The sequence below is a fragment of the Scyliorhinus canicula genome, chromosome 16, assembly GCF_902713615.1.
Source record: "Scyliorhinus canicula chromosome 16, sScyCan1.1, whole genome shotgun sequence".
NCBI classification, from domain to species: domain Eukaryota; kingdom Metazoa; phylum Chordata; class Chondrichthyes; order Carcharhiniformes; family Scyliorhinidae; genus Scyliorhinus; species Scyliorhinus canicula.
Window position 1 is genome coordinate 5,691,564 of NC_052161.1, and position 27,456 is coordinate 5,719,019.

General features: G+C 49.3%; 1 protein-coding gene across 1 annotated transcript in view; it reads left to right on the forward strand.

Moving 5' to 3' along the window:
- The window catches only part of abcc2 (ATP-binding cassette, sub-family C (CFTR/MRP), member 2), a 64,407-nt gene that overhangs the window by 27,003 nt on the left and 9,948 nt on the right, over positions 1 to 27,456 (forward strand). The window contains exons 12-21 of the mRNA XM_038822215.1: positions 1,189 to 1,255; positions 1,588 to 1,714; positions 3,045 to 3,221; positions 4,681 to 4,848; positions 7,096 to 7,279; positions 10,439 to 10,571; positions 13,665 to 13,794; positions 18,855 to 19,074; positions 24,786 to 24,940; positions 26,023 to 26,178. Coding sequence (XP_038678143.1) covers positions 1,189 to 1,255; positions 1,588 to 1,714; positions 3,045 to 3,221; positions 4,681 to 4,848; positions 7,096 to 7,279; positions 10,439 to 10,571; positions 13,665 to 13,794; positions 18,855 to 19,074; positions 24,786 to 24,940; positions 26,023 to 26,178 — 1,517 coding nt within the window. The remainder of the gene's footprint in view (positions 1 to 1,188; positions 1,256 to 1,587; positions 1,715 to 3,044; positions 3,222 to 4,680; positions 4,849 to 7,095; positions 7,280 to 10,438; positions 10,572 to 13,664; positions 13,795 to 18,854; positions 19,075 to 24,785; positions 24,941 to 26,022; positions 26,179 to 27,456) is intronic.

Consider the following 27,456-nt stretch of genomic DNA (forward strand, 5'->3'; position numbering starts at 1 on the left):
CCTACCAAAGAAAGCCTTAGAAAGAGAGTCTGGGAGACACTGAAACAGAAACAAAATCCTTGGAAAAATATTCATTTTCACCTTCTGGACCTTTCCTGCCAAAGTCAAAGGATGGGCTTCCCAACTCTTTCCAAATCAGCCTTTACCTCATCAACCAGGTTGGCAAAGTTAAGGTTATGGAGCGAGGGCCAATCACGAGCCTCCCAACTTCCCAGATACCGAAAACGAGTCCTGGCTGGACAAAACGGCAGCCTCCCTGGATCAGCTCCCCTCTCCGGGGGGGTTCACTGGAGAAAAGAAAATCGCCTTTGCCAATATTTAACTTATATCCCGAGAAGGAACCGAACTTCCTGAGCATCTCCCCCACGTTGGAGAGAAGGTCCCAAATAAGGAGAATCTATTCCCAGTGGCAGGAGTGTGGCTAACCAGAGGACGCAGATTTAAGGTGATTAGCAATAGAACCAGAGGCGATACGAGGAAACGTTTAATTAGCAAGTGAGTTGTAATCTGGAATGTGCTGTTTGAAAGGGTGATATAAGCTGTTTTAATATTAACTTTCTAAGGGGAACTGGACAGTTTTTTTCTTTGTTATTTTAAGGGATGTGGGTGTCACCAACAAGGACAGAACTTGTTGCCCATCCCTAATTGCCTAACTGAATGGTTTGCTGGGTCTTTTCAGAGGGTAATTAAGAGTCAACCACATTGCTATGGATCTGGGGTCAAATGTAGGACAGGCCAGGTAAGGGCGGCAGATTTCCTTCCCACAGGGCGTGAGTGAGCTAGATGGGTTTTTAACAACGATCGATGATAGCCTCATGGTCACCGTGATTGAGGCTAGCTTTCAATTCCAGATTTATGAATTCAATTAAAACTTCACCAGCTGCATTGGTGGGCACTTGAACCCATGCCCCAGTCGGGAGCATTAGCTGGGCCTCTGGATTGCTAGTCCAGTGACATTACCACGACCCCACTGTCTCCCCTAAATACTTGGAGGGAAAGATTGTCAGAGAGACGTGGCAAGAGAAGGAAAGGGGAATTAATTGTCAGCCGGTACAGTATGATGGTCGGATTGGCCTCCTGCGCTACACCATTGTGAGATTCTGCGTCTTGTACAGAGTCGGGCAGGGCAAGTAAATTGACATTTCTTGGCTCCGAGAGAAATAACTTTCCATCTTGTCCTTCCTCCAGAGTCTGCAGTCAGCTTCTCAGACGCCACCTTTTCCTGGAATAAAAATGAGAATCCGACCATTAAAAAGTGAGTAGTTTTTGTGCAGATATGCCATGTGTGTCTCCTTGCTGCTGTGCTGGAGGTGCTGAAGCTGGGCATTTCTCAGGATCATATTGTCGTCCTAATGTTGCAATAAACCTTCTTCAGGAAAGGATGGAAAGGGGATAGGTGAGCGAGGGAGTAGCGACGTGATTTGTTTCTGTGGCCGTTCTCTGGCATTTTGTGCCCCCCCCCCCCACCACCTTCACAGGGTGCTAGCACAGGCAGCCAATGACAGTTCTTTCATAGAGGGTAATAATAATAATTGCTTATTGTCACCAGTAGGCTTCAATGAAGTTACTGTGTTTTATTCCCTCCAGTGTTACACTAGACATCAAACAAGGCAGCCTGGTCGCGGTGGTGGGAAGTGTGGGAAGTGGCAAATCCTCCTTGATATCTGCATTACTGGGAGAGATGGAGAATGTCAAAGGCTTCATCAACATAAAGGTACTGAAATACACCCTTTGCAGAATTCCTGCTTCTCCAAATTTCTATCATGTCCTTGTGGGAGGGGTGACCCTTGCTGGAAATTCCCTGGGAGCTTCTCCCATTCTTTTTGCCCAGCTTCAGTGGAGGTGCAGTGGGAATCTGTGTTTACGCTTTAAGGAAGCGTACATGCCACACACTTCCCAAAGTTCCACCAACTGAACAGGAGAAGGTCAAAAGATATCGACCTGCAAATTTGTGTCTTTATATTGTGCATTCATGAAATCTGAGAGTTGTTGCCCATCCCTAATTGCCCTTGAGAAGGTGGTGGTGAGCTGCCTTCTTGCACCGTTGAGGTCCATGTGCTGTAGGTAGACCCACTGTGCAGTTAGGGAGGGAGTTCCAGGATTTTGACCCAGCAAGAGTGAAGAAATTGCTGATATATTTCCAAGTCAGGGTGATGAGTGACTGGGAGAGAAACGTCAGTGTGGTGGGGATCCCATGAGTCTGCGGCCCTTGTCCTTGTAGATGGTAGGGGTCTGCGTTTGGGAAGGTGCTGTCTAATAAGACTTGGTGAGTTGCTGTAGTGCATCTTGCAAATGGTACACACGCCTGCCACAGTGCATCGGTGGTGAAGGGAGTGAGTGTTTAAGGTTGATGGCATGTTGATCAGATGGGCTGCTTTCCCTATCGAGCTTCTTTAGTAGAAGATTTACAAAAGGAGTTTACGCATGAATGTACAATAAGTTATTGATTCTGCTACGTAATGTCAGCTTGGTTGGAATGGCTCGGAATGAGTGGGAACTTAGTTGAAGAACTGAAAGTAAAGGGTTGATTCAGGATTCACCAGGGAGGACGAGATAGTTACAAGGTCAAGGGATGAACAAATTAATCTGCCTTAACTGCTCCCTCACATGGAGCCAAATGTTAGTATTAGCAAAGCGATTAAGACCTGTGGCAGCATGGTAGCATGGTGGTTAGCACAATTGCTTCACAGCTCCAGGGTCACAGGTTCGATTCCAGCTTGGGTCACTGTCTGTGCGGAGTCTGCACATCCTCCCCATGTGTGCGTGGGTTTCCTCCGGGTGCTCCGGTTTCCTCCCACAGTCCAAAGATGTGCAGTGGATTGGCCATGAGAAATTGCCCTTAGTGTCCAAAATTGGCCTTAATGTTGGGTGGGGTTACTGGGTTATGGGGGTAGGGTGGAGGTGTTGACCTTGGGTAGGGTGCTCTTTCCAAGAGCCAGTGCAGACTCGATGGGCCGAATGGACTCCTTCTGCTCTGTAAATTCTATGAATCTATGACCTTCCGATTTCTCACCCCATGCTTCCTCCCGCTGGTTTTCTTTTAGGGTTCGTTTGCCTATGTACCTCAGCAAGCATGGATCCAGAATGATACCCTACAGGACAACATCCTGTTTGGTTTGGAACGGGAGGAATCGCGATATCAGGAAGTGCTGGAGGCCTGTGCTCTTCTACCAGATCTGGAACTGTTACCAGCTGGGGACCAAACGGAGATTGGAGAAAAGGTACCAGAGAGAGAGAGAGATGGAGAAGTGTTGGAAAGATTCGGCAGATGTGGCAGCATCTGTGGAGAAAGTTTTAATCTGTTTCTCTCTCCAACGATGGCTGCCAGACCGGCTGAGTTTTTCCAGCAATTATTGTTTTTTTATTTCAGATTTCCAGTGTCCGCAGTGTTTCGGTTTTACTAACAACTGAACGGAAATGTTCGATTTAGGCTGGTAGCCACATGACTTTTTTGTAAAGATGTGTGTTCCAATTTTTATTTGCCTTTTACTGAATGTTATGGTGAGAAACCTGGGCTGTATCTCTCATATTCTTGGTCTCGTTGTGTTAGAGAATCCCTACAGTGCAGAAGGAGGCCATTCGGCCCATCGAGTATGTACCGACCCTCGGAAAGAGCACCCCACCTCGGCCCGCACTATCCCTGCAAGCCCCCAAGCGCAGCGTGGGACACTAAGGGGCAATTTAGCATGGCCAATCCACCTAACCAGCACATCTTTGGTCCCGTTATGACACGTATGGTTGGTCAAAAAAGGGCCTGTGCACGTAAAATAACAGCCCCACCCTAAAAAAACAAAGGAAAGGAATTAGAGGGGATGGTGATTATGAGGAGGGTTAGAAAAGGCTCTTTCTGAAAAGTGGATCTGTTAAAACCTCAATAAGGACCACGGGGAAACCACTGGAGGCGATCCCATCAACTGGAGCTTGTTGCAAAAGAACATCAACGCCGGCTCTAAGCAGGGCCTGGACTTCTCCCAGCAAGAACTGGACTGGGGGCCAGTTGCTGCTGGAGCAGAATATTGTATATAGTTAAATGTACCTGTGGACAAAGTCGTGTCTGAGACCCAGGTCCCGGCAATAACTCTTCGGAGGTCGGCCAGGAAACAGCGGTGAACAAACCGATACACTCCCCCGGCCCAGAGCCTCTGCAGGCGGACGCAGAGCAGCGGGCAAAGGGGCGCTCTAGGCCGCCCACTGTTGGCGACCAAAGGGGGGCTTTTGGAGGGGAGGGCTGTAATAACACCCAAGAGAACCGCGGGGAAACCATTGCTGATCTCCCCAGAGGACACGTGGAGTACGAGCTTCCCAGAAACAAACAGAAAAGCCGGCCCAAAGCAGGGCCTGGTGTGGTTAGCTCTCCCAGCCAGGACTGGACTGGGAGAGAGGAGCTGCCTCCAGTAGAATATTGTAAATAGTTCAATAAACCTCTGTTCTCTCACCGCTGGCTTCCTCAAGTCAGTAAGGGGTGGAAGCAAATTCCAGAACTAATCTCCAAAGGGAAGAGAAAGTTCTGCAGGATCAGCAACTTTGTGATGTCACATTTCGGACTAAAAAGAAGGGGTTAATTGAATTAAACGTAACTATTCCCAGAGCTCCCACGTAATGATGAACCCAATGGCCTCTTATTGTGTAGAAAAATTCTAAGTATAAATAAGTTGGCAATTGATTGATTTCCTTTGCCAGGGTATCAACCTAAGTGGTGGACAGAAGCAACGGGTCAGCCTGGCCAGAGCAGCTTACAGTGCAGCCAAAATCATCATACTGGATGACCCTCTCTCTGCTGTGGACGCTCATGTGGGAAAACACATCTTTGAGAAGGTCATTGGACCAAATGGGCTGTTAAAGGATAAGGTGAGTGGCAGGTTTTGTAATATCTTTAAAAAAAGATTAGTAAGCCAGTGAATGTTGAGCAGTTACAATATTCACCAAAGTCGGATACACCACGGGGTTAGATACAGAGTAAAGCTCCCTCTACACTGTCCCCATCAAACACTCCCAGGACAGGTACAGCACGGGGTTAGATACAGAGTAAAGCTCCCTCTACACTGTCCCCAACAAACACTCCCAGGACAGGTACAGCACGGGGTTAGATACAGAGTAAAGCTCCCTCTACACTGTCCCCATCAAACACTCCCAGGACAGGTACAGCACGGGGTTAGATACAGAGTAAAGCTCCATCTACACTGTCCCCATCAAACACTCCCAGGACAGGTACAGCACGGGGTTAGATACAGAGTAAAGCTCATCTACAGTGTCCCCATCAAACACTCCCAGGACAGGTACAGCACGGGGTTAGATACAGAGTAAAGCTCCCTCTACACTGCCCCCATCAAACACTCCCAGGACAGGGACAGCACGGGGTTAGATACAGAGTAAAGCTCCCTCTACACTGTCCCCATCAAACACTCCCAGGACAGGTACAGCACGGGGTTAGATACAGAGTAAAGCTCCCTCTACACTGTCTCCATCAAACACTCCCAGGACAGGTACAGCACGGGGTTAGATACAGAGTAAAGCTCCCTCTACACTGTCCCCATCAAACACTCCCAGGACAGGTACAGCACGGGGTTAGATACAGAGTAAAGCTCCATCTACACTCTCCCCATCAAACACTCCCAGGTCAGGTACAGCACGGGGTTAGATACAGAGTAAAGCTCCCTCTACACTGTCCCCATCAAACACTCCCAGGACAGATACAGCACGGGGTTAGATACAGAGTAAAGCTCCCTCTACACTGTCCCCATCAAACACTCCGAGGACAGGTACAGCACGGGGTTAGATACAGAGTAAAGCTCCCTCTACACTGTCCCCATCAAACACTCCCAGGACAGGTACAGCACGGGGTTAGATACAGAGTAAAGCTCCATCTACACTCTCCCCATCAAACACTCCCAGGTCAGGTACAGCACGGGGTTAGATACAGAGTAAAGCTCCCTCTACACTGTCCCCATCAAACACTCCCAGGGCAGGTACAGCACGGGGTTAGATACAGAGTAAAGCTCCCTCTACACTGTCCCCATCAAACACTCCGAGGACAGGTACAGCACAGGGTTAGATACAGAGTAAAGCTCCCTCTACACTGTCCCCATCAAACACTCCCAGGACAGGTACAGCACGGGGTTAGATACAGAGTAATCCTGACAAGTATAGTTTGGAATCTTGTTTCTCTCCTTGTCTGACAGTTGCCAGAGTTGTATCTTGTCTCCAGATGCCTTGTTATCTGGTGTTTGCCTGGTCGGTACAGACTGGGGGTGAATGCTAAGCTCCATTTGCTCTGTACGGTCCAATGCTGCACAACTCAGAACATTGAATCTCACAGCATCGGTGGAGCCCATTCAGACCATTCTATCCATGCCGGCTCATTGTATTGGAACTATCTCATTAATCCCAATTCTGCCCATAGTCCTGCCAATATTTCTGTTTGACGTATTTATCCAGTTCCCTTTGTGAAATACCATTGAATTTTCTTCCACAGCATGTACCTTTTGAACTGTTTAATGTATTAAACATAATCAAGACTAGCAGTCTTACACCGGAGTGAGACGGTGATGGGCTTGTGTCTGACTCCAAATACATGAGGACAGTGTCCACATTGGCATTCCCAATGCAGCCCTAAGGGAATGCTGCACTGTTGGAGGAGTTGGCTTTCAGATGAATTGTTAAATTGTAAAAAAATTCCATGGTGCTGTTTCAAAGGAGGGAAGGGAGTTCTGCCCTGTGTCCTGGCCAATATTCATCCCTCAGTCAACAGCACACCGAGTGTGGGATCTTGCTGTGTGTCAATTGGCTGCTGCATTTATTACGTCACAACAGCGACTACACGTGATTAGCTGTGAAGATTCATGAGATGTCTTGAGTTCATGAAAGCACCGTATAAGAAATGTGTTCTTCTGTCTATTCTTCGGACTACAACCAGGATTGATAAGGTGAATCACATAGATTTCAGGGAAAGATAGAGAAACACATCAGAGAGTGAAACAGTGGGATGTGCTGATGGGCTGAGTTGACACGAAGTTAGCGTGGAAGGTAAATGCTGCCACTCTGCTGATTCTGTGTAAATATTCCCTGACTCTCTTGACAATTCATGTTTTTAAACAGACTCGAATTCTTGTGACGCACGGAGTGACATTTCTGCCTCAAACGGATGAGATTGTGGTTCTAGTGGATGGTGAAGTGTCTGAGATAGGGTCATACCAAACACTAAAGGCGAACAGGGGGGCATTTGCAGAGTTCCTGAACACATACGGAGAAGGAGACCGCAGTGAGGAGGGAGAGGCGACAGGTATGGAGCTGCCAGACAGAGCCCAGCCCCGGCATCTTTTCAATTTCCCCAGTCACACTAACAATTTAAAGGTTGGGCCTTTAAACAGCCTCTGAAGGGCAAGTTCAGAGACAGTTCATACCCACCGCATTGTTAGGGCAAGGTGTGTGATAACTTGGGATGTGAACCATATAATGCAGCTCATTAAACCTGCTCCCTTGCAGTCCGCTGACATCCGGAACACCCAGGGGATGGGACACAGCTCCGGGGACATGTGCATGGCCGGAGGGAGGGTGAGTGCCGCGGGGAGAGGGAGATGCCTGGAGAGATGGGCCAAGTGTTCGGAGGTCAGGCCGCATTGCGCAAGAAAGTGACAGAGGCATCATACTGCTTGTGGTCAAGGGTGTTTCCTGAGTTTTACAATTCCCCTACTCTCCCGATGGTGCCGCCTGTATGATATACATGTATAATACACCTGCCTGATACACCTGTATAATACACCTGCCTGATACACCTGTATAATACACCTGTATAATACAGGTGTATTATACAGGTGTATTATACTGCCTAATACACCTGTATAATACACCTGCCTAATACACCTGTATAATACACCTGCCTGATACACCTGTATAATACACCTGCCTGATACACCTGTATAATACACCTGCCTGATACACCTGCCTGATACACCTGCCTAATACACCTGCCTAATACACCTGCCTAATACACCTGCCTAATACACCTGCATAATACACCTGTATAATACACCTGCCTGATACACTTGTATAATACACCTGCCTAATACACCTGCATAATACACCTGCATAATACACCTGCATAGTACACCTGCATAGTACACCTGCATAATACACCTGTATAATACACCTGTATAATACACCTGCCTAATACACCTGCCTAATACACCTGCCTAATACACCTGCCTAATACACCTGCCTAATACGCCTGCCCGATACATCTGCCTAATACACCTGCCTAATACACCTGTATAATACACCTGCCTAATACACCTGCCTAATACACCTGTATAATACACCTGCCTGATACACCTGTATAATACACCTACCTGATACACCTGCCTAATACACCTGCCTGATACACCTGCCTAATACACCTGTATAATACACCTGCCTAATACACCTGCCTAATACACCTGTATAATACACCTGCCTGATACACCTGTATAATACACTTGCCTAATACACCTGCCTAATACACCTGTATAATACACCTGCCTGATACACCTGCCTAATACACCTGTATAATACACCTGCCTGATACACCTGCCTGATACACCTGCCTGATACACCTGCCTAATACACCTGTATAATACACCTGCCTGATACACCTGTATAATACACCTGCCTGATACACCTGTATAATACACCTGCCTGATACACCTGCCTAATACACCTGCCTAATACACCTGTATAATACACCTGCCTAATACACCTGCCTGATACACCTGTATAATACACCTGCCTAATACACCTGCCTGATACACCTGTATAATACACCTGCCTAATACACCTGTATAATACACCTGCCTGATACACCTGCCTAATACACCTGTATAATACACCTGCCTAATACACCTGTATCAAACCTGTATTAATACACCTGTATGATACACCTGGATAATACACCTGGATAATACACCTGTATGATGCACCTGTATAATACACCTGGATAATACACCTATATCAAACCTGTATTAATACACCTGTATAATACACCTGGATAATACACCTGTATGATGCACCTGTATAATACACCTGGATAATACACCTGGATAATACACCTATATCAAATCTGTATTAATACACCTGAATAATACACCTGGATAATACACCTGGATAATACACCTATATCAAACCTGTAAATACACCTGGATAATACACCTGGATAATACACCTGCATCAAACCTGTATTAATACACCTGTATGATACACCTGGATAATACACCTATATCAAACCTGTATTAATACACCTGAATAATACACCTGGATAATACACCTGTATCAAACCTGTATTAATACACCTGTATAATACATCTGGATAATACACCTGTATCAAACCTGTATTAATACACCTGTATGATACACCTGTATGATACACCTGGATAATACACCTGGATAATAAACCTGTATTAATACACCTGAATAATACACCTGAATAATATACCTGTATCAAACCTGTATTAATACACCTGTATGATACACATGTATGATACACCTGGATAATACATATTAAACCTGTATTAATACACCTGTATATTACGCTTGTATTCATACACCTGGCTAGTTTAGCTCAGTTGGCTGGACCGCTGGTTTATGATGCGGAGCGAGGCCAGCAGCGTGGGTTCAATTCCTGTACTGGCTGAGGTTATTCATGAAGGCCCCACGTTGTCAACCTTGCCCCCCCACCTGAGGTGTGGTGATCCTCAGTTTAAATCGGGGTAGCACAGTGGTTACCACTGTTGCTTCACAGCTCCAGGGTCCCACGTTCAATTCCCGGCTTGGGTGACTGTCTGCACGTTCTCCCCGTGTCTGCGTGGGTTTCCTCCTGCTGGTTTAGCACACAGGGCTAAAGAGCTGGCTTTTAAAGCAGACCAAGGCAGGCCAGCAGCACGGTTCAATTCCCGAACAGGCGCCGGAATGTGGCGACTAGGGGCTTTTCACAGTAACTTCATTGAAGACTACTTGTGACAATAAGCGATTTTCATTTTCATTTCCGGGTGCTCCGGTTTCCTCCCACAAGTCCCAAAAGATGTGCTCTTAGGTAATTTGGACATTCTGAATTCTCCCTCTGTGTACCCCAGCAGGCACTGGAGTGTGGCGACTAGGGGATTATCACAGTAACGTCATTGCAGTGTTAATGTAAGCCTACTTGTGATAATAATAAAGATTATTATTATTATTAAAATCATCACCAGTCAGCTCTCCCCCTCACAGGGGTAATCAGCCAGTGGTCATCTGGGACTATGGCAACTTTACATCACTTACATTTAGATAACACACTTGCATTAAACCTCCCATTAATATCCCCTGCTTCAACCTCAAGTCTCCCCACATAACACATAAAACTAATTGGAGAATCACAGAGACTTGGACTGAGTGACCTTTAATGATATTTCATTCTATGTTCCTCTGCTTTCAGTCAATGCGGTGACAGAGGAAGATCTGACACTGGGCGATGATCAGGGGCCCCAGGCAGATGAACATCCAGAGGATGCAGTGACTCTAACACTGAAACGGGAGAACAGCGAGCGTGCCAGATGTAGGAAGCGGAGGTAAAGATCAGCAAAAGCCTGCTCAGCAGTGTGGCTGGGGCATGAACTCTTATCGAAGCGAGGAATGTCACAGAATCAGAGAGAGTATTAGCAAGGCTATGGGGAATGGATAGGGCATCATTTTTCAAATTCCTGGGACAGGTTCAAAGGGCTGAAAGGATGTTGTATCATTCTGTGATTTCTACAGGAACGATCATCGATCAGACTCGTGCCTGTGTGGATTGGGCCTTGAAGGGAATGCAGGTTACATCCCACCGGTTCACAGCTCATGAATTTGAAATGAATTGAAAATGAAATGAAAATTGCTTATTGTCACGAGTAGGCTTCAATGAAGTTACTGTGAAAAGCCCCTAGTCGCCACATTCCGGCGCCTGTCCGGGGAGGCTGGTACGGGAATCGAACCGTGCTGCTGGCCTGCCTTGGTCTGCTTTCAAAGCCAGCGATTTAGCCTGGTGAGCCCACCGCCCAGGAGCCCATGGTCAAGGAACTGGCTGACCCTTTCAAAGCTTTTTATGCAGTGCCAATATACCTTGGGCTGGATTCTTTGATCGGCGACGCCAAAATCGCGTTCAGCGATCGGCCGGAGAATCCATTTTTATGCTGGAATCGGGGCGGTGCTGTTTTTCCAACGCCGGGGGTGGCGAGAGGGGTTACAGTTTCTTTGCAAGTGGGGTCCGCGCGTGGCAGGCGCCATGTTGTACAACGCAGCCGCCGCCTTGCACATGCACGGCCATGGACCCAGCCATTCTGTGGCTGTATCCGCGGGTAAAGCCGGGGTCTTTACGCGGCACGGCTGCTAGTCCCCCCCCACCTGGCGGAGGATCGGTGCGGGGGCGCTGCCGACTTTTTGGTTGTAAGACCAGACGGACCCTGCAGTCACAGCCGCAGACTCAGAGAATCCAGCCCTAAGTGTTGATGCTGGGGCAGGGTTTGTGGGCTTCACGTTAGCAAAATTGGGGCCACACCTGGATTGATTCAGTGACTGTGGAGGGGTTAGCACCGGTGCCGCGCGGAACACAATCCATCCCAATTAGAAACGGTGCAGGATCGCCGGGTCCGTGATTGACACTCGGGAGGCTGACAAGCTGCAGCCGCACACACACGTTACACTCCCCACACACACTCATCCCAGCCCCACACACACGTTACACTCCCCGCACACACTCATCCCAGCCGCACACACACATTACACTCCCCACACACACTCATCCCAGCCAACAAGATGGCACTGGGTGCCCTGGAATGCACCCAGCCTGTTGATGGGTCGGCTGGGGCCAGACGGCACCTGGGGGGTGCCCTGGGGGCGACACCCAGGTGACCTGTGGACTTAAGTTCAGAGTGGGCTGTTAACGGTGTGCGGAGCTGCATGGCTACCTTGTCGGCTGCGGCAATGGTGTTCCGTGCCAATTCACCCCGGCCCCACAGCCCACCTCCTGGCCACCCCCCGCTACTCCCCCCGACGCTGGCAGAAGACCCTCGGCCAGCGGAACGACTGTCAGCACACTGTGACAATGTTGGACACATTCCTTACCCCCCCCCCCTCTCTCTCCCTCATCAGACACGGCGCTTGTTTCAGGATTTTTAAAAGCAGAGGTGAACCGGTGCCAATGGAGGCGGAGAATCCCGGAGGACCCAGAGGACCCGGAGGATACCCGCTAATGATATGCCAACGGTGTTTACTATATGTGCGTCCTGGAAGTCATTGAGGCTGCTGTCGAGGTGACGGAGAATAGCGGTTTGGCGTGAAACCGACGCCCACCACGGTTTAGGCGTCAAAACCAATTCTCCGTCCAATCGCGTTTCCCGATTCCGGCATCAGCCGACGGAGAATCCCGTCCCTTGTCTGAGCAGCAATGAGACGGCTTATGAGTTTTGATGGCCATTTCCCAACCCTGATCCACCCACCACCTGCTAACGAATACGGACTCAGACACAGCAACATAATCGATACTCACATACATACAAATAAAGTCATTCACACATGCACATTCTGACAAATACAAACGACCACGCACACACACACACACGGACACGGACAGACACACTCCTGTTCCAGCAACAGTTACAGTCTGGAACACTCACGCCTCTGAACCAGACTCCTGTGGGTTCAACTCCCAGGCCAGAGACTAAACCGAGTGCAGAGGCTTAGTTTAGTGCCGATCAGAGGGAGTGCTGCCCTGTCACTGGATGTTAAAACTTTGTCCTGTCTGTCACTCTGACAGATGGAACAGCTCAATGACATTATTTGATGAAGAGTAGGGGGAGTTCTCTCTGATGTCCGAGGGCAATATTTATACCTCAACAAGCATCACTAGATATGGTGGTATGATTTGCATAGCTGTATGCCATTGGTGCAGAACACTGGCTTACCATTGGCCCTGGTCGGTCATGTGCCTCGCGACCGATTAGTTGAGACCAGTCATGTGACGGCTCCCCGATTGGTCGAGAGGCTGAGTTAACCCCGCCTCAGAGCGAGGTATAAATACCCAGAACGCCCGGCGGTCGTCCATTTACTGTAGTCGACCGCAGGGCTAACTTCTAGCTTATTAAAGCCTAACTTTTGTACAGCAACTCGTCTCGTGTTCGATTGATGGCTCATCACTAGGTTGTCTGGCCATCGTCACACTGCTGTTTGTTGGGTTCAAATTGGGTGACGCGTTTCCTATCTTCTCGCCTTGACGACACTTCTAAAGTGTTTCCTTGACTGTGAAGCACTTTGGGTCAGGCGGGGCTGTTTAGCACAGGGCTAAATCGCTGGCTTTTAAAGCAGACCAAGGCAGGCCAGCAGCACGATTCAATTCCCGTAACAGCCTCCCCGGACAGGCGCCGGAATGTGGCGACTAGGGGCTTTTCACAGTAACTTCATTTGAAGCCTACTCGTGACAATAAGCGATTTTCATTTCATTTTTCATTTCATGAGATTATAAGAACTGCAATTGAAATGGGGCCTTTTACTTCTCTTACTTAGTCTGTTTGGTTTAAGTCTGACGGTAAGAAACTCACTAACCAACTGAGCAATCAGACGGCAGCTCAGGAAATGTTTTAATGGAAGGAGCTTTTCAGTTGAACCTGTTATGAATATTCTTTCTTCAGTAAAAGCAGCGTGAAAGTGTCGTTGAAGAAGGCTCTGAGGAACAAGGACCTGACGTCCGAGAAAGAGGGACATGAGGCGATGGTGAAGGGTCAGAGACTGATAGAGAAAGAGGCAGTGGAAACAGGAAAGGTAAGGTCTCATCAGGGACGGTTGCCAGGGCCAGAGGCCCCCGCGGTGTTGGCCACCGATGGTGCCAGGGGTGCGGTATGTAGGGCAGAGTGCCAGGGAGAATGGGATGGAAATGCGGCGGAAGGGGACATGCGGGGAACGAGGGTGCAGTGCCGGCCGGGGCCACCGTGTAGCCCATTGGACATGGTTGGCCATGGAGGTACGCACCATGCCAACATGTCTGCCTTTCACCGCCTGTAGAGAATGGACTTTGGAATCCAACCAGCAATGGTGCCCTTCCCCCTGCTCACTGCAGCCCTGAGGGATGCACTGGGGCTGTACGAGCTGGAGCTGCTCAAGGGGGACCCTGCAGCAACGGAGCCTGTCCTCGGGGAACAGGAGGCAGCCACTCAGGATGGAGAGCCGGCCGTCCAACAGGCCAAGGAGGAGGTGGGAAGGAGGCGCCGCATGAGGCCTCGTGTGTACCGGCAGCGCCTGTCATTTGGGGACCTGGCGGACTGGCCATGGCCGTCGAAGACTCCAGCTGAGCAGGAGAACAGTGCGACATATCTGCCGGATTATGGTGCACCTAGCATCGTGGGGAATGGGGGAGGACACCCACTCCGGTTTGGCCATCAAGGTGACGGTCGCCCTGAGCATCTACGCCATGGGGTCCTTCCAGACACCGAGTGTCCGAAATCTCACAGACCTCGGTGCCAAGGTGCATCAGCCCCGTGACCCTATATTCCCCTCGGCACAATATATCAAATTCAATGTGGACTGAGCAGACCAGGATGCCCCAGCACCAGGGGGTGATTGACGGAATACCTATCCCCTTACGGGCACCGGCCCATGCCAGGCCAGTCATCACAAACTGAAATGGGTTCCACTCGATGAACGTGCAGCTGGTGTGTGACCATGAGCTGCGCATCACACACATCTGCGCCTGATACCCGGGCAGTGTGCATGACGCCTTTATCCTGGCACACTCGAGAGTTCCTGACTCCTTCAAGGCGCATCCCAGGCTGGGGCATTGGCTATTGGGTGACAGGGGTTATCCGCTGCAGAGACCCGCTACAACAATGCGCATGCCACGACCAGGGGCATGATCGAGCGGATGTGGTTCATGTGCCTGGACCGCTCTGGTCAGGATTTCCAGTGTAGAGCTAGGAGAGTCTCTCACATCGTGCTGGCTTTCTGTGTCCTCCACACCATTCTGTAGCTGAGGGGTGACATGTTGGAGAAGGAGGGTGAATGCCAGGTCTCGTCCAATGAGGAGGATGCGGAGGAGGGCAAGGCTGGGCAGGGCATGGGACCAGGGCAGGCACAGGAGGTCACACAATGTCTGTGCCTCAGCTGGCACACACGGGACGCTCTAATCGCCTCCAGGTTTCCCGGCTAGGTGTCCTGGCTGATGGCATGGGCATCCCATCCCACTGGAGGCCATCAGAGCGTTCCGTGTGCATTGGCCCTTTGACAAGGTGTCTGATGGTAAACCGGTACAAAAGGTGAAGTCACATGGGATCAGAGGAGAGCTGGCAAGATGGATACAGAGCTGGCTTGGGCACAGAAGATAGAGGGTAGCAGTGGAAGGATGTTTTCTGAATGGGAGTGTGACTAGCGGCGTTCCACAGGGATCAGTTCTGGGACCCTTATTGTTCGAGATGTGTATAAATGATTTGGAAAGGGGCAGCACGGTGGCACAGTGGTTAGCATTGCTGCCTACGGCGCTGAGGACCCGGGTTCGAATCCCGGCCCTGGGTCACTGTCCATGTGGAGTTTGCACATTCTCCCCGTGTCTGCGTGGGTTTCGCCCCCACAACCCAAAGATGTGCAGGGTAGGTGGATTGGCCACGCTAAATTGCCCCTTAATTGGAAACAAAATAATTGGGTACTCTAAATTTATTTTTTTTTAAATAAAAAATATATGATTTGGAAGAAAATGTAGCTGGTCTGATTAGTAAGTTTGCAGACGACACTGAAATTGGTGGAGTTGCGGATAGTGAAGAGGGTTGTCAGAGGATACAGCAGGATATAAACTGGTTGGTGTCTTGGGCGGAGAAATGGCAGATGGAGTTTAATCCGGACAAGTGTGAGGTAATGCATTTAGGAAGGTCCAATACATGTAGGAATTAAACAGTAAATGGTAGAACACTTGCGCGTATTGACAGCCAGAGAGATCTGGGCGGCATGTCCACCAATCACTGAAAGTGGCAACGCATGTGGATAAGGTGGTCAAGAAGGCATACGGAATGCTGGCCTTCAGCGGTCAGAATATAAAAATTGGCAAGTCATGTTGCAGCTGTATAGAACCTTAGTTAGGCCTCATTTGGAATATTGTGTACAATTCTGGTCGCCACACTACCAGAAGGATGTGGATGCCTTGGAGAGGGTGCAGAAGTGGCTTACTGGGATGTTGCCTGGTATGTACCCTGGGGCAGCAGGGTAGCATGGTGGTTAGCATAAATGCTTCACAGCTCCAGGGTCCCAGGTTCGATTCCCGGCTGGGTCACTGTCTGTGCGGAGTCTGCACGTCCTCCCCCTGTGTGCGTGGGTTTCCTCCGGGTGCTCCGGTTTCCTCCCACAGTCCAAAGATGTGCGGGTTAGGTGGATTGGCCATGCTAAATTGCCCGTAGTGTCCTAATAAAAATAAGGTTAAGGGGGGGTTGTTGGGTTACGGGTATAGGGTGGATATGTGGGTTTGAGTAGGGTGATCATGGCTCGGCACAACATTGAGGGCCGGAGGGCCTGTTCTGTGCTGTACTGTTCTATGTTCTATGTTCTATGGAGGGCATCAGCTATGAGGAGAGGTTGAATAAACTTGGTCTGTTCCGACTGGAATGACGGAGATTGAGAGGCGACCTGATAGATGTCTACAAGATTATGAGTGGCATAGACAGAGTGGACAGTCAGATGTTCTTTCCTAGGGCAGGAGAGTCAAGTACTAGAGGACATAGGTGTAAAGTGCGTGGGGAAAAATTTAGAACAGATGGCGAGGCAAGTTTTTTTACACAGAAGGTGGTAAATATATGGAACGCTCCCTGGGGAAGTGGTGGGAGCTGGTACGATAGCGGCATTTAAGGGGCATCTAGACAAATATATAGTGTCGGAATGGAAGGATACGGCCCCCGTAAATGCATACGGTTTTAGTTTAAGCAGGTACCGTGGTCAGCGCACGCTTGGAGGGCCGAAGGGCCTATTCCTGTGCTGTGTTGTTCTTTGTTCTTGAAGCTTACTGAATACCGAGAGGCCTAGATAGAGTGGACGTTGAGAAGATGTTTCCACTAGTAGGAGAAACTAGAACTTGAGGGTAGAGCCTCAGACTGAACGGACAATCTTTTAAAACTGAGAAGAGGAGGAATTTCTTCAGCCAGAGAGTGCGTGGGCCAGTTTTTCCACACATATCCTGGCCAATATGCATCCCTCAACCACCATCAGTAAAACAGATTATCCAGCCAATATAGCAGGGGGATATTGCTGAGTGCAAATTGGTTGCCACGTTTTCGACATTACAATAGAGACTATCTGCTGGTTAGAATCTCAATAAAGTCCAACAGATTTACCAAACACAATTTTCCTTTCATAAACCTGGGTTGATTCTGCCCAATCGTGAATGATTTTCCCTGTTGTGGCTGTATGTTGCGTGGAGAAGACTTGTATTTCCTCCCTTTAAAAAGATTTATAAGTGATTAAATTGGGGTGTTTAAGATGGTTGGAACTATTTCCTCTGGTAGGGAGTCCAGATCAAGGAGGCATAATAGATGAAGAAATCAGCATGTGTATGGGCGTCGATTCCCGTTGTGACAGGCCATAAGCCATTGCTGGGGCTTTTTAAAGAGGACAAGGCGACCCGACCAATAGCATCCACCCGATTCAGCGAAGGGCCTTGTTGCTAGCAGCGTACAAGGACGTATTCCAGTATCGCCCAGGCACGCAGATCGCGAATGCGGACGCACTGCGCCGGCTCCCATTACCAACACGAACCAAGGGCTGACGATGTTGTTTCGACACCAAGCTTCATATCACCGCCTCCCAGATATGTGACTGGGCGCAAAATGGCTCAGTATTGGCGAAAATATGCAAGAATACATAATGTTCTCATCCCTGGAATGAACAGCTTGTCATATGAGGAACAGCTGAGGATTCTGGATCTGTGCTCGTTGGAGTTTAGAAGGATGAGGGGAAATCTTATTGAAATTTACAAGATACTGCGAGGCCTGGATAGAGTGGACGTGGAGAGGATGTTTCCACTTGTAGGAAAAACTAGAACCAGAGGACACAATCTCAGACTAAAGGGACGATCCTTTAAAACAGAGGCGAGGAGGAATTTCTTAAGCCAGTGGGTTGTGAATCTGTGGAACTCTTTGCCGCAGAAGGCTGTAGAGGCCAAATCGCTGAGTGTCTTTAAGACAGAGATAGATAGGCTCTTGATTAATAAGAGGATCTGGGGTTATGGGGAGAAGGCAGGAGAATGGGGATGAGAAACATATCAGCCATGATTGAATGGCGGAGCAAACTTGATGGGCCGAGTGGCCTAATTCTGCTCCTCTGTCTTATGGTCTTATTCAGCCCCTCAGTAAAATCATGGCTGACCCTTTCCCAATGCCACTTTCCCACCGGATCCCTAGATCCCTTGATTCTCTTATTGATTTTCACAGTAACTTCATTGCACTGTCATTGTAAGCCTACTTGTGACAGTAAAGACTATTATTATTAGCCAAAAATCTGCTGATCTCAATCTGGAATATACTGAATAACTGAGCTCTGTGATTTGCCAAAGATCGAGGGGGCGGGTTTCTCCATCCCGCCAGCCCAGCTTTCCGCGCGGCATGACCCCCCCCCCTCGGCAGCGGGATTCTCCATTCCTGGCCAATGGGGTTTCCCATTGAGGCCACCCCACTCTGCCGGGAAACCCGGGGGGGGCGTGGGTACGCTGCCGGCGGTGCGGACAATCCTGCCGAGGGATGATTCCGCAGCCGATCTTGAGTATCCTAACGGTCAAAGCACTGTTCCACCGCGCGGTGGGTGTGCTTTCCAGGTGAGGTTTATTGATCTGAGTATTGTTTCTTTATGACTGACAGGTTAAGTACGCTGTCTACTGGAAGTATCTCCGCGCGATTGGCTGGCTGTACTCGTTGCTGATAATTGTGATGTACATTGCCCAGAATGTGGCCACCATTGGACAGAACCTCTGGCTCAGTGACTGGACCAATGACGCCAGCCACTTCCTCAACACCACCTATCCATCCTCAGAACGAGATAAACGGATCGGCATATTCGGCGTTCTGGGGGCTGCCCAAGGTGGGTATGGCTCAGTTCAACACTGGGGGCAAGTGAGCAGCAGAAATACGGTTCACTGGTCAATGTCAGCTCACTGCTCATTCTCGGTGTCTGGTACAAGAGACGCAGTAACTCTACAATCTGACAGCACAGTCCGTTCTTTGAAAGAGTTATCCCGCACCTCACCTGTCCTCAGCCACATCGACCCCCCCCCCCCCCCCCCCCCCCCCCCCCCCCCCCGACCCCCTGTTCATTCCCCAGAAACCTGCAAATCTTTCCTTTTCGAGTATCTATTCAATGCCCTTTTGGAAAGTTCCTATTGAATCTGCTTCCACTTCACCTTCTGGCAGTGGCTTCCAGATCGTGACAACTCACTGTGTGAAAAAACATTCTCCTCACCTCCCCTCTGATTTTTTTTTTGTCAATGATCTTAAATCAGTGGCCCGCCTGCCAGCAAAAACAATTACTCCTTCTGCAGGCTATAAAACCTCCTCATCATTGATTTAAATCGGGAGATCAAAAATCCCAATTTTTAATCCTCCTTCCGGGAAATCAGATCGGGAACTTTCTGATCTCCAGACCGTGACTCAATGGGCAGTTCTCTCGCCTCTGACACAGAAAGTTGTGGGTTCAAGTTACCCTCCAAAGACTTGAGCACAAAATCCAAGCGGCCATGAGTGCAGTACTGAGGGAGTGCCGCACTGTCGGAGGTGCAGTGTTTTGGATGACTGAGGACTCACCTTCTGACTTGGATAAAAGATCCCACGATGCTCGTTCGAAGGTGAACAGGGGCCAGTTTTCCCACACATATCCTGGCCAATATTCATCCCTAAACCACCATCATTAAAACAGATTATCCAGCCATTATAGCAGGGGGATCTTGCTGTACACAAATCGGTTGCCACGTTTTCGACATTCCAATCGTGACTATCTGCTGGTTAGAATCTCAGTGAAGGCCATGAGATTTACCAAACACAATTTTCCTTTCATAAACTTGGGTTGACTCTTCCCAATCGTGAATGATTTACCCTGTTGTGACAGTATGTTGCGTGGAGAAGACTTGTATTTCCTCCCATTAAAAAGATTGAGAAGAGTGTCGGACGTCTACCAGGAGCTGTTAGATCATCATAGAATTTACAGTGCAGAAGGAGGCCATTCGGCCCATCGAGTCTGCACCGGCTCTTGGAAAGAGCACCCTACCCAAGGTCAACACCTCCCCCTATCCCCATAACCCAGTAACCCCACCCAACACTAAGGACAATTTTGGACACTAAGCACAATTTATCACGGCCAATCCACCTAACCTGCACATCTTTGGACTGTTGGAGGTGGAGGAAACCCCGGTGGCTTAAAGCCAAGTGGGAGGACGAGCTAGGTGGAGAGTTAGAGGCAGGTCTATGGGCGGACGCCTTAAGCAGGGTCAATTCCTGCTCTTCATGTGCCAGGCTTAGCCTGATACAATTTAAGGTGGTCCATCGGGCACATATGACGGCGGCGAGGATGAGCACGTTTTTCGTGGTAGAAGATAGATGTTTGAGGTGCGCGGGAAGCCCAGCAAACCATGTCCACATGTTCTGGGCATGCCTGAAGCTCAGAGGGTTTTGGCAGGGGTTTGCGAAGGCAATGTCCACGGTGCTAGGAGCCCGGGTGGTGCCGAGTCCAGAGATAGCGATCTTTGGAGTGTCAGAAGTTCAGGGAGTGAAAGAGGCTGACGTCTTGGCCTTTGCCTCCCTGGTAGCCCGGAGACGGATCTTGTTAATGTGGTGGGACCCGAAGCCCCGAGTGTAGAGACCTCAGTTAGTGACATGGCTGGCTTTCTCAGGCTGGAGAAAATAAAGTTTGCCTTAAGAGGGTCAATGTTGGGGTTCACCCGGAGGTGGCAGCCGTTCGTCGATTTACTTGGGGAAAATTAAAATGTCAGCAGAGGCAGTATTCCAAAGAGGGGGTCGGGGGACGGGTGGATGGGTGTTAGATGGTTGTGGTGTGTGAAGAATGGGTCGCGTGGGGAAATGTTTATTTTACCATATCAATGTCATTGTTATTGTTTTTGTTATTGTTATAAAAATTTGCAAATACTTTAATAAAAATATATTTTTTTAAAGTAAAAAAAAGATTGAGAAGAAAACAAATTGGGGTGTTTAAGACGGTTGAAACTATTTCCTCTGGTAGGGAGTCCAGAACAAGGAGGCATAACAGATGAAGAAATCAGTATGTGTATGGGCGTCGATTCCCGTTGTGACAGGCCATAAGCCATTGCTGGGGCTTTTTAAAGAGGACAAGGCGACCCGACCATTAGCGTCCGCTGGGATGCAGTAATGAGCCCTGCTGCTAGCAGAGTACAAGGATGTATTCCACTATTGCCCAGGGCCCAGATATGCGCCTGAGTAAAGAACAAAGAAAAGTACAGCACAAGAACAGGCCCTTTGACCCTCCGAGCCTTCGCCGACCAAGCTACCCAACTCATCTAAAATCTTCTACACTTCCGGGGTCCGTATCCCTCTATTCCCATCCTATTCATGTATTTGTCAAGATGCCCCTTAAATGCCACTATCGTCCCTGCTTCCACCACCTCCTCCGGCAGTGAGTTCCAGGCACCCACTACCCTCTGTGTAAAACATGTACCTTGTACATCTCCTCTAAACCTTGCCCCTCGCACCTTAAACCTATGCTCCTTAGTAATTGATCCCTCTACCCTGGGAAAGAGTCTCTGACTATCCACTCTGTCTATGCCCCTCATAGGTTCACTGGGAGGAAAAAGACTCAGTATTGGCAATAATACACAAGCTGGGGCATTGACCAAGATGCAGGAGAGTGGAAGACAGCATTCTCCTGTAGCGGCGGCTTGCATCTTGATCGTTCTTGGGATGTGGGCGTCGCTGGCTGGGTCAGCATTCGTTGCCCATCCCTAATTGCCATTGAACTGAATGTCTTGCTCGGCCATTTCAATAGGGGGCAGTTAAGCATCAACCACATTGCTGTGGGTCTAGAATCACATGTAGGCCAGACGGGTAAGGGCGGCAGATTTCCTTCCCTGAAGGACATTAGTGAACCAGATGAGTTTTTACAACAATTGACAATGATTTCATGGTCATCATTAGACTTTTAATTCCAGATTTTCAATTAATTCAAATTTCTTCATCTGCCATGGTGGGATTTGAACTCAGGTCCCCAGAGCACTACCCTGGATCGCTCGATTACTAGTCCAGTGACGATACCACTACGCCACCGCCTCCCCTTATGGGGAGATGGGCCATACGCCAGGACCTACATATCAGACATCCAGGGTGTCAAAAATGAAGATGCTGGCCTGAAGCTCTGTGTTGTGGCCACGCCTGGGTGGGGAGATTGAACGGCTGGCCCAACAATGTACCACATGCCAGGAGCATCAGGAGTAACTGCCAGCTGCTCCGCTACATCCGTGGAAACGGCCAGGCCGTCCTTGGGCGTGTCTGGATGCAGAATTTGCCGGGCCTTTCCACGGTTCCATGGTTTTACTTGTGGTAGACGCCCAATCCGAGAGGCTGAAAGTCTATCGGATGTCATCCACCACGTCAAAGGCTACCTTTGAGAAGCTCCAGCTCTCCTTCCGCACCCATGGAGGTGCCAGTTACAGACAATGGTATCCCATTCACCAGTGACGGGATTGAAAGCTTTGTGAAGGCAAACAGGGTGAGACACATTCGCTCAGCCCCGTATCACCCTTCCTCAAACGGACTAGCCAAGCGAGCGGTGCACACCTTCCAGAGAGGGATTAAAAAACAGACCCTGGGATCCATGCAACCAAAATTAGAACTATTATTGTTTAGTTATCGGACCATACCACGTGCCACGACTGGCGTAGTTACGGCCGGAAACTCAGGACCCACCTCACGTTCCCCGATACTGGCGGGAGAGTGTGACGCAGACAGAACCTGCAGAGGAAAGGTCGAGGCAGGCAGACTCTGATCAGACGTTGCCAACCAGGGGACACAATGTACATCCGAAACTTCACGGACAGAGCCCGTTGGATTCCAGGGACTGTGATACAACATCTGGAGCAGTCTCATACCGAGTAAAGACTCGTGATCGGATTTGGGATGCACCTTGATCACTTCAGGAGCAGGGGGCCGGTGCTAGGAAATGCCCTCCCAGAGAAGCCATCTTCCAGCCGTGTCAGCCAGCACGTGGGGGCCTGACCCCATCTTCCAGCCGTGTCAGCCAGCACGTGGGGGCCTGGGGGTCTCACCCATCTTCCAGCCGTGTCAGCCAGCACGTGGGGGTCTCACCCCATCTTCCAGCCGTGTCAGCCAACACGTGGGGGCCTGGGGGTCTCACCCCATCTTCCAGCCGTGTCAGCCAGCACGTGGGGGCCTGGGGGTCTCACCCCATCTTCCAGCCGTGTCAGCCAACACGTGGGGGCCTGACCCCATCTTCCAGCCGTGTAGGCCAACACGTGGGGGTCTCACCCCATCTTCCAGCCGTGTCAGCCAGCACGTGGGGGTCTCACCCCATCTTCCAGCTGTGTCAGCCAGCACGTGGGGGTCTCACCCCATCTTCCAGCCATGTCAGCCAGCACGTGGGGGCCTGGGGGTCTCACCCCATCTTCCAGATGTGTCAGCCAACACGTGGGGGCCTGACCCCATCTTCCAGCCGTGTCAGCCAACACGTGGGGGCCTGACCCCATCTTCCAGCCGTGTCAGCCAACACGTGGGGGCCTGGGGGTCTCACCCCATCTTCCAGCCGTGTCAGCCAGCACCTGGGGGCCTGGGGGTCTTACCCCATCTTCCAGCCGTGTCAGCCAGCAAGTGGGGGCCTGGGGGTCTCACCCCCTGGGGCCCCGCGTCCAGTTGCGAGAGGTGGTGGTCTAGGATTCCAAGGTGGAGACCAAGGCATCCGAGGTTTCCGACGGCGACCTTGCCAGGGATCAGTCACCAACGGTAACCCCCCAGACGATCATCACGGAAACAACGTTCCCCAACACACTACCCCTCCTCCCCCGACCTAGTCTTGCAGCTGCCGGAGGTGCAACCGTGGGTGAAGAGGAGGCCATGACCTTCTCCACTTCCTACTTCAGAGGGACTTACGGACTTTGGTGGGGGGGTGGGGGGGAATGTTATATCCCCCATGGGTCACACGGGGGCGACCTGATTAATCTCTCCATGCGTCTCGTGGAGTCTGAGCTCTCCTGCTGAAGGGACGGAGGCCCATCAGAGGGTTCATTAATCAATTGCCATAAAAGCTGAGCCATGTAGGGCCTGGGATCCCGGAATGGACCCAGCTGGACTATTGCCTGTAAATACTGTTCCTGTTGCCTCACGACGCTGAGGTCCCAGGTTCGATCCCGGCTCTGGGTCACTGTCCGTGTGGAGTTTGCACATTCTCCCCGTGTTTGCATGGGTTTCGCCCCCACAACACAAAGATGTGCAGGTCAGGTGGATTGGCCACGCTAAATGGCCCCTTAATTGGAAAAAATGAATTGGGCACTCTAAATTTCTTTTAAAAAGTAAATACTTTTCCTTAAACCTTGAGTTAACAATAAACCATTTTTGACTCCTTTCTGGACTCCTTCTTGATTACTATAGCTGGGCGAGGATATTATGGCGGGTAGATGGGGTTAAGATACAAATCAGCTGCGATCTACTGATTGGCAGAACAGGTTCGAAGGGCTGAATATTCTCCTCCTGTTCCTATGGAGGCCCGAGGGAAAAGAAATGGCATTGATAGACTTGTTTCTTGTTTTCCGTTTACCTCAGCTATCTTTGTGTTTCTTGGAGCTATCTTGATAACAAGAGGGACAATCGCCGCTTCCAGGGACCTGCATGTCCACTTGCTCCAGAACATCCTTCATGTCCCCATGCTGTTCTTCGATACCACGCCAACGGGAAGAATTGTCAACAGATTTTCCAAGGTAGGTTTCCCCCCGTCATGACTCTCCGAGAGTTTCATTGCGGCATTGGTGACTGACAGGGCTGGGAAGACCCCACGTCTGACCAGTGCTGAGTTCCATTAAAGGCCTTACTTGAAGACGATCCTTCTGCATTTCTACGTAGGTCTCATCATCCACTGTCCTTCAAATATCCACTCAAACTGTCCTCCTGGCTCATAATTGGACAAGGAAGACTGGGAACAATGATTCACTATTTCACACTCTCTCTCGGTTAATTAAAAAAAAATTGGTTCCCAAGATGTGGATGTCACTGGTGATTTTTTGCCCATCCCTAATGAAAATGAAATGAAAAAATGAAAATCGCTTATTGTCATGAGTAGGCTTCAATGAAGTTACTGTGAAAAGCCCCTAGTCGCCACATTCCGGCGCCTGTCCGGGGAGGCTGGTACGGGAATCGAACCGTGCTGCTGGCCTGCTTTAAAAGCCAGCAATTTAGCCTGGTGAGTTAAACCAGCCCCTAGTTGCCCTTGAGAAGGCAGTGGTCAGCTTCCTTCTTGAGCCACTGCAGTCCATGAGGTGTAGGTACACCCACAGTGCTGTTAGGGAGGGAGTTCCAGGTTTGTGAAGGGATGGCTGATATATTTGCAAATCAGGACGGTGAGTGACTTGGAGGGGGGCTTCAGGTGGTGCTGTTTCCTTGTGTCTGCTACCAAAGGCACTCTTAAAGTGCTTTCATAAATTCTGGAAAACCCCTCTAACTTTCTCCATCCCTCTCCTCATTTAAGGTGCTGTTATATCTTTGACCACATTTTGGCCATCAGTCTGTGTAGCTCCTTATATGTCTCGGTGTCAGATTTTGTCTGATATACACTAAGCATCTTGGGATATTTGGCAGCATTGAAGCCACTATATAAATGTGTCCATTGGCTATGGAAATCTCCAATAGAATCTTCTCCAACCACCCCAGCAGGTTGTGTGTTCCATTTGATTAGATCGCCCCTTAATTTTCTTCATTTGAGGGAATCCAATCCTGAAGAAGGGGAGTTTTAAAAATGTTATTTGTAACTTTTGCTTCTATAACGTTTGCTTCTCTCGATGTGCAGGACATTTACACCATCGACGAGACGATACCAATGTCCTTTCGGGGCGTTCTGGCCTGCTTCTTTGGTGTCATCGGCACGCTGTTCGTCATTTGTCTGGCTACACCTTATTTCACCATCGTGATTGTGCCACTTGCTGTTCTTTACTATTTCATCCAGGTAATGTTTCCTGGCCTCTCATCCTCCCAATGTATCTAATCATAGGAACTGCTGGACTAACAATGATGCCAGAGCTGAGAGAGTGTAACATTGAGGAAAGGATAAACAGGCTGGGGCCCTGTAGAAAAGAAATGGCTGGAGGAAGCAGGATTTGGAGTGGGCGGACTGATCTTTAAAGCATCTCTGCATCCTCCTCACAGCTCACCCTCCCACCCAACGTTGTATCATCTGCAAGTTTGGAGATAATTTTAGTTTCCTCATCCAAATCATTAATATACAATGTGAACAGTTGGGGTCCCAGCACAGATTCCTGCACTATCCCACTAGTCACTGCCTGCCAATCGGAAAAAGACCCATTTATTCAAACGTTTTGCTTCCTGCCTGTTAACCAGCTTTCTATCTATCTCCAGACACTACCCGTAATCCCATGCACTTTAACTTCACATAGTAATCTGCTGTGTGAGACCTTGGCGAAAGTCTTCTGAAAGTCTAAATGTACCACATCGACTGGTTCTCCCTGGTCAACTCTACTAGTTATATTTTCTGTGCTGTGCTGTGAAAATCCTTGATAATTGACTGCAGCAACTTCCCTACTACCGACGTTAGGCTCACTGGTTTATAGTTTCCTGTTTTCTCTCTACCTCCCTTTTTGAATCACGGGGTTATATTAGCTATCCACCAATCTGACAGAACCGTCCCAGAGTCCAAAGAATTTTGGAAAATGACCACCAATGGATTGGCTATTTCTAGAGACCATTTCCTTAAATACTCTGGGATGAAGATTATCAGGCCCTGGAGATTTATCTATCTTCAATCCCATTAAATTTCCCCAAACCATTTCTTCACTAATACTAATTTCCTTCAGCTCCTCACTAAAACTTGTGTTTCTCAGAGCGTCCAGTACATTATTCATGTCTTCATTTGTGAAGACAGATGCAAAGGGCGAATTCAATTCCTCAGCCGTTTCTTTCCCTGTTACGAATTCCTCCATTTCTTTTTTTTAAATTTAATTAAAACCCAATAAATTTTTCCAATTAAGGGGCAATTTAACGTGGCCAATCGACCTATCCTGCACATCTTTTAGGCTGTGGGGGCGAAACCCACGCAAACATGGGGAGACTGTGCAAACTCCACACAGACAGTCACCCAGAGCCAGGATTGAACCTGGGACCTTGGCGTCGTGATGCGGCAGTGCTAACCACTGCGCCACCATGCTGCCCAATTCCCCCGTTTCTGACTGTAAGGGGCCTACATTCGTTTTTATTAATCTTTTTCTCT